Raw genomic sequence first — 8,301 nt, forward strand, 5'->3', positions numbered from 1 at the left:
TGAGATGTGCATGTTTAAAGATTTTCACAGAATATAAAAGTCAAAAAATAGCTGAAAATCTAAAATATTTCAGCTTTGATATCCTATCTTTTAAGGCTTGTAATTCATTGATTATAACACCAAAAATGACAAAATTATAGTCTAAAATTATGTACAAACTCTAAATTAAATGTTGGAAAAAACCGCATGTCAATCTGACTTAAAACGAATGGGATATGCTTGTTTAAAAATTTCGTAGAATACATCATACAAAAAAATGATTTTTCTAGAGAAGTCGGAACAATCGGTTCTCTTATGTTTCTTTCTATGCGACGTGCGAGAGGGAGAGGTGGAGTACGAGAAAATGTTACCGTCATCATACAAGTTATGGGAGAAAGGTTATACGCAATTGGTCAAAATCAAATGGATAATTAGAAAAAACATTTGAAAATATTTTTTTTAATAATCTAGTCTAAAACCGGTTTTTACTCGTAACCAGCCGGACTAGACCGGTAAAAAAAACTAAACCGAATTTGATCAATCTTAGAACCGAAAACCGGCCCGGGGATCCAAAAAAGGGGGTCTAGGTCCAGTACTGATCGGTCCGATTCGGTCCACCGATATGGTCCGATCCACGGGTCCAAATGCTCACCATTATTCTATCTAATTATTTTTATAGATAGTTTTCTTAAAGAAAAAAACTCCTATGATTTTTAAGATTTTGTCGACTAATGAAAAGAAAAAAGAAGGAAGATTTTTATTCTCTTAAAATGACTTGATTCACACGGTTGTCGCCGGTTGACACAAAGTGTTTTATATACATCGTATTTCGTTTGTATTTGTAAGAAGTTTTCTGTAATTTAACTAGAGGTTAGCATAAATGAACCATAACTATAGTTATGTATAATTTCATGGTAATAAATGATTGTCGGAGTAGTCATAACCCATGAAAGGAGTAAAACTATGGGAATGGGGCGAAGTTATTGAAAGCATTCACAATCTCAAAGCACATCCTTCCAATTATCTAAGGGCACAACAGGGGTACGGGGCAACGTCCACAGGGCTGTTAAAAGTCTTTCCAATGATAATATTGATCTAAATGGTATTTTTTCTCTCTAGGTCTGAGCTATAAAATTCGTGTACTCTTTTGGAAGTATATTTGGTGTGGGGATACACCATTACAACTACGCTCTCCACATCTGTACCAAATGGAATCAGTCAAAAGGTGCAAGCTTTTGGATCGGCTAAGTGCAAATGTTTTTTTTGGTGGAATTGGGCACACTATCTTCCTGATGATACCTTCCTAACATAGTTAAATGAATTTTATTCCTTTTTTGGTTCATATGAGTTCAATTATTCTTCAAATATCGGTTTTGCTTTAATTTGAATCCGAAAGAGATGTATTTAGTGAATGTCATGAGGCGAATGGTGGATTTCAATTACTCAACCTATTGGCACCTTGATATGTCAATCGAAAGAGACGTAGTTGTGACATATACAATTTTACTTGGGGGTATTTCGGTGTTAAATCCAAATTGTCACTTATGCGGGATGACAACAGAAATCGTAAATCATCTTCTGTTGGAGTGCAATTTTTCTAAAACGGTTTGGTATTGGATCCTCAGGTGGTGTAGGATGCACGATCTCTAATTTGAAAGTATATGGGAGTGCATTGAGTATGCAACATCTTGGGGGAATTGTCCCAAACTTCAACCGTTACTAAATGTGATCCTATACTCGACATTATGGAACATCTGGTTGGCTCGTAATGAGAAATTCTTCAACAAAACAAATGTTTCTCTAACAAAAACGATGAATTTAATCATATTACAACAGGTGTTTGAATCAGTGGCGTAGCCACATTAGTACAAGAGTGGGCCTTGGCCCACATAATATATATATATATATATATATATATATATATATATATATATATATAAAATTTTTTATTACCTACAAAAGACTAGGGATGTGAATTGCATATGACATGTCCATTAAAAATTTCAAATTTTATACAAAGAGAATATATTTTGCTGCATACATTGTTACATTTTGTTATCATTTGAAATATTTTGCTACCGCTTATATTTTTCAAATTATTTGACATACCCTAAAACAAAATCATGGCTCCGCCACTAGTTTGAATGGTGCAAGTACGGGGATAATTCTGAAAATGGTTGGATAGAGTGGAGTTACTATCCCTTTTGATTTTGATCTCTTTTGTTACATGGTTTTCTTATATTTTTTCGGTTGTAAATATGTTTCCTGTACGTTTCCATAGCCTCTTGTTATTGGCTTTTTTGGTTATTAATATTATTTATTCGCCATTTCAAAAAAAATGTGAGTTTATTATGCATATTTTTATTTATGTTTATATATGTGTATGTGCTTGCTTATGAACGAGTATGATGTGTGTCTACATGGGTATGTGTATGTGGTATTCATACATAAATACTCAAGAGTTTGTACCGATTGGTGCCTTGGTGGAGTTCAGACGATTTACATGCAGAAATTAGAATGCATATAAGTTGGTGAAACAAATGAAGACATTGAATGTTTACACAAATGTGGAGTGAAAGAGACATGCTATAATGATGTATAACCAAAAATTTATTAATGTTTGTGGCTAATTTCGATAGTAATATGTCACTAAATTCAGTAAATAAAGTAAGGTATGGGTGAGGCACGTACCACAATAACTCTTTCTTATTTTTTGCTCGTTTCAGTTATCTATTTCTTTTTTGGAAACGGCGAAAATTGATTAAGACCACGACACAGAAATGAACTAAGCCAAGCAAGAAACTACAAAGCACTTACAAAAGGTTAAACGGGCAACATAACCACTCACACCAACTACAATTACGAAAATGCCCTCTATATTTAACCCAATTAAAAACTAAAGCAATCACCTTATCCGGATAAGAACGTATCCACTTAAAACAATTTGTCATTCCGGTCTTCCACATGCACCACCAGATGTAGCTGTATATGATGGACTCAAAAATCTTTCCTTTTTCTGGACAAAAATCTTTCGTTTTTCTGGACAATTTTCCAAATTCGCAACAAAAGCAATAACCTCACTAATGGACTCAAAAATTTGAACTGGGACAAGACACCACCTTAATAACTGGGACAAAACCTCAAGAACAAACGCAAAATCAACAAAAATATGCTTCGCGTCTTCAATACCCTCTGCAGCACACCAGGTACAAGCAACATCCTCCAATTGACCCCCATGGTGAGCGAGAGTTACAGCTGTGGGGATTCTTGATAACATTGCCAGATGATTATGATAGAGAGAAATTACAAGGTTCTTAATGAAAAGCATAAATGCTATAAAGAATAAAGCGGATATAAATACTAGCTAGACAAAACCCTAATGGGCTAAAGACTAAAGGGCCCCATAAATAGAGGTGACAATGGGTCAACCTGGGTTGGGTTCGGGTTCAACCCATTTAATAATTGGGTTGAAATTTTAAACCCAACCCAACCAGTTTATTTAAATGGGTTGATATTTCCAACCCAACCAAATCTTTTAGATAAATGGGTTGTCATCGGGTTGACCTGTTTATGTAGTTCTTGACCCAACCTATTAAATAAATGAGTTAAACTTGGGTTAACCCATTTAAAATCAATTAAATAAATTATATAATTAAATATTATACCAATTAAATTATAAAACGTAAATAAAACTTCATAATTATGACAAAAACACAATCCTAATTCATAAATACAAATAAATTGTTCAAATAACATTAAAAATGTTTAGTTTCATAGTGATTTTGGAGAGTAACCAATATTATCAGTGCTAAAAAAATGATGGAAATTAGGATTAAATTTTATTAACCATAGATAATAATAATGCAACATTATAATTTACAAATTTATACTTTGATTAATACATGATAATATTTAAATATTATTAAATTAAATATATATATTAAAGTTAAATGGGTTGACGGGTTGATAATTTTTACCCAACCCAACCTATTTAATTAAATGGGTTAGACGGGTTAACCCATTTAAGTTAAATGGGTTGAATATCTCAACCCAACTCGCTAATTTTGGGTTGGGTTCGGGTTGGGTGGCGGGTTGGGTCGATTTTTGCCAGCTCTACCCATAAACATGTGGGCTAATAAAATATAGGCTAACATCCCCCCTTAAACTCACAATGCCACAACAATAAGCATTGAGAATTTTTCACACAAGAACTGAAACCGAGAAGCCGATAGAGCCTTCGTAAAAATATCCGCAAGCTGCAAGGTTGTTGAAACAAACAGAAGCGATATGGTCCCGAGCTGTAGGTGATGACGGGTAAAGTGACAATCAATCTCAATGTGCTTTGTTCGCTCATGGAAAACAGAATTCTTCGCAATTTGTATCGCACTTTTGTTATCACAATGCAGGGGAGTAGATGAAGAAATATGAACTCCCATATTCGCAAGCAGCCACCGTAACCAGATAATCTCACATGTAGTCACAGCCATAGCATGATATTCAGCCTTCGTGGAAGATCTAGAGACAACGTCCTGTTTCTTGCTCTTCCATGAAATGAGAGACTCTCCAAGAAATATGCAAAATTCGGTAGCTGATTTACGATCATGATGATCGCCATCGCAATCAACATCACTATAGGCACGTAACTCAAGAGAAGACGTTGAGGGAAACAAGAGGGTCTGGAACTGAGTGCCATGAAGATATCTCAGAATACGGAGTACACCTCCCCAATAAACAGAGGTAGGAGAGTGTCGTGCATTGGTTTGGACGAGTAACTGCGAGATAAACCAAACTTCCCACAACAGTGCGATAAAGATTCGGATCGAACAAAGGAACATCATCAGTAGGAGAGTGTCGTGCATTGGTTTCAAGATGAGTATCAACAGTCTGATTGTCAAAGAGGCCCTCCTGTGTAAACAAGTCAGATATATATTTAGTCTGAGAAAGAATATACCCTTTCTTATACTGATCTACCTCAATACCCAAGAAATAACGCAACAAGCCCAAATCCTTCATAGCAAATTGATGAGCTAGATCATGCTTCAAAGACTCAATACCACATGGTCATCACCAATAATAATCATGTCATCCACATATAAGGACAAAAGAATCCGTCCTACACTCGAGCATTTAACAAACAAAGCCGAATAATGATTACTCTGGAAAAATCCAAGAGAGGTAATCACTACGGAGAATTTCTCAAACCAAGCACGAGGGGCTTGCTTGAGACCATATAAAGCTTTGCAAAGTCGACAAACCTCACCCGACTGGTGTTGAATTCCTGGGGGAAGAGTCATATAAACCACTTCATGGAGGTCACCATTCAAAAATGCATTCTTGACATCCATTTTAAAGATCTTCCACTATCGAACGGATGCAACTGCAATCATAGTATGGATTGTCGTCATCTTTGCAACTAGGGAAAATGTCTCCTCATAGTCAAAACCGTATTGTTGGGAATACCCTTTTGCTACAAGTCTGGCCTTGTACCGCTCAACATACCTATCAACTTTTGTTTTTATCTTGTACACCCAACGACAACCTATCGTATGTTTCCCAGGAGGAAGGGAAACCAAATCCTATGTATGAGTCTGATGAAGAGCAGTGAGTTCCTCAGCCATAACATTCTACCAAAGAGGATGTAAAACAAATTCTCTATACGATTTAGGTTCAGACAAATGATGGATGCTCGATATAAATGAAGCAAATGGTCCTGAGTATGTAGAGTAAGCAAAATCTGGAAGCTTGGTGGACTTGACAGGACGAGTAGATCTCCTGAGGGGTGGTGGTGGTTGAGGTGGATCTTCAATTTCAACATTCGAAGGAGCAGAATCAGGAACAAGGGGATTCGAGGAAATCTCTGAAGAAGTGGGTGTGTCATGAGTTGAAGGATCAGTTGGCATAGATGGGTCTCGAGCCTCTATCTCTTCATCAAAAGGATCAATATGCAGCAGATATGACTTCGTTACATTGTAGGCTCTAGCAGAAATCGAGTAGAAAAGAATATTTTCCAAAAAAGTGACATGCAGAGAAACATATAACTTTTGACTCACAGGATCATAGCAACGATATCCTTTATTTCCAACACCATACCCCAAAAATACACAAATAGCAGATTTCGGCCCCAACTTGTTCCTCTCAACATGAGGATGAAGAACAAAACAAGTACATCCAAAAACTCGTAAGTAATAGTAGTCTGGTAGGTGACCATATAGCTTCTCAAAAGGAGACATTCCTGAATTTAATGAAGTAAGGATACGATTAATCACATAAACAACAGTTAGGACTGCTTCTCCCCAAAACGCACTAGGGACCTGTGCAGACAAGAGCAATGAGCGGGCTATCTCAACAATATGACAGTGCTTTCGTTCTGCCACACAGTTTTGCTGAGGAGTGTCAGTACACGGTGACTGGTGTATGGTACCATCAGAAGCAAGTAATTGAGTAAAATCATCAGAGGTATATTCACCCCCTAAGTCACACCTGAACCACTTAATCATAGCCGAATGTTGACTTTTAACAAGAGCTCTAAAGTTGCTGTAAATGCCAATGAAATCAGATCTGTGTTTCATAAGATAAACCCATGTATATCAAGTATAATCATCTATAAAAGATACATAATAGGTTGACCCACCCTTTGTGGATACTGGTGCAAGACACCACACATCAGAATGAATAATATCAAAAGGAGAAGTAGAACAAGACATAATTTTATTGACAGGTAAAGCAGAGAATTTTACCAGTTTACAACCACTACAATCAGAAATATCACAAGTGTTCAAATGACCCAAAACACCACTAGATGCTAGAAAACTCAAACGTGATACAGACACATGTCCCAAACGAGAATGCCAAGATAAAACTCAGACGACAAAGGGCTCAAACGAAAAGAAGACAAATCAATGCTAGAGGCAGCAACAACAGATACTTTGAGAACCTCCAAGACATACAGTTCCCCCACCCTACAAACAATCCCAATCACCATCTGGGTGTGTTGATCCTGTATAACACAGACAGAATCAGAAAAGAACACCCAGTTACCAGACTTACGCAACTGACTGACTGAGGCAAGATTCAAAGTAATTTTGAGAATGTAATAAGCATCATGGAGAGTGATATGATAAATAGAGACATACCCAATACCCTCAACTAGCATAGATGTATCACTAGCATACATAACAGAAATAGATGACACATGTAACAAAGAAGTAAATGATGACAAATGAGGATTCATGTGATGGATTGCACCAGAATCTAAAATCCACAAAGATGAGGGAATACCTGATGTACTGGATGAAGTAGGACCAGAATTAGACATAGATACAAACATGACAGTGAGATTAGAGGCCAAATACTGTATGAAACTCTTAAAAACCTAGGGATCCAATGCAGATGGTGGCATGTTTCCAACAAATTCTGTGTCAACTGGTGGTGTAGCAGCAACAACAAACTATGGAGGACGAGGTGTCCATGGAGGAGTAACAGAGGAACATGGTTGAAACTTCTGTTGACCAGACCTATTTTGTTGTCCAGACCGAGGATGACCAGATTTACCCTTGTTGACTAACAATGGACACTGAGCTTTCCAATGATTTTTCTGTTTACAGAATGCACACTCATCATAAGCAACTCTTGAAGTTTGTCGAGACTGATTAGAGGAAACAGCAAGCACAACAGGAGTGCAAGTATGAATAGAGGTTGCTTTAAACCCTTTATCCGCATGAGACTTGATACGAGTCTCCTCAACAATCAACTCATGAACATCAGAATCCACTGAGGGAAGGGGAGAGCGATGAAGAATCGTTCCATGTTGGCCTTCAAAACCAGAACGCAAGGTCATCAAGAACTGGACCAAACGTTGTTCTTCCCTCCTAGGAATGTAAGGCTCAAAATCTTTTAACTCTTTAAATTCATTAAGAGCCAATTGATCCCACAAATCAGACATAGCAGCACAAAAATCTTGAATGCTCTGGTCATTTTGTTGAAGGGGCACGAATATCATATTCCAACTGATACTGTTTAGCAAAGTTGGACCGAGTATACAATCTCTCCAAGTGATTCCAAACTTCATTTGTGTTGTGTTATATTTAGCCAACTGCATACCAATAGACTGAGTAACAAAATTATTATTCTAAGTAATGATCTTGGAGTTATCAGTCTCCCAAGCATCAACCAACAAATCGAAATTCTCAGCTTGAGGCACTGAGGGTTTGGCTTTAGTCCCAGTGACATAGCCCCACATATTCTTCCCACGAAGGAAGTTCTTCATAACATAACTCCAATACGTATAATTCTTTCCATCTAGACGAGTACTGATTGACCGAA

The 8,301-nt window shown here is 37.0% G+C and overlaps 1 protein-coding gene across 1 annotated transcript; it reads right to left on the reverse strand.

Annotated features, from left to right (window-relative positions):
- Nucleotides 1-5,603: 5,603 nt before the first annotated feature.
- On the reverse strand, nucleotides 5,604-7,294 carry LOC145113933 (uncharacterized). Its single transcript, XM_079049970.1, has 2 exons — nucleotides 6,804-7,294; nucleotides 5,604-6,537 (listed from the first exon to the last, which is right to left on the reverse strand). The coding sequence occupies exons 1-2, from the start codon at nucleotides 7,292-7,294 to the stop codon at nucleotides 5,604-5,606; spliced, it is 1,425 nt and encodes a 474-aa protein (XP_078906096.1).
- Nucleotides 7,295-8,301: the final 1,007 nt, after the last annotated feature.

The sequence above is a fragment of the Lactuca virosa genome, chromosome 5 (genome assembly GCF_052849685.1).
Source record: "Lactuca virosa cultivar CGN04683 chromosome 5, Lactuca_virosa_CGN04683_v6, whole genome shotgun sequence".
NCBI classification, from domain to species: domain Eukaryota; kingdom Viridiplantae; phylum Streptophyta; class Magnoliopsida; order Asterales; family Asteraceae; genus Lactuca; species Lactuca virosa.

Bases quoted from the DNA above. Each gene is read 5' to 3' on its own strand.
- LOC145113933 (XM_079049970.1), bottom strand. From the start codon at position 7,294: ATGTCTAATTCTGGTCCTACTTCATCCAGTACATCAGGTATTCCCTCA. The intron at 6,538-6,803 runs GTATCACGTTTG...TATGAAACACAG, and splicing joins CTCGTTTGGGACATGTGTCT to ATCTGATTTCATTGGCATTT.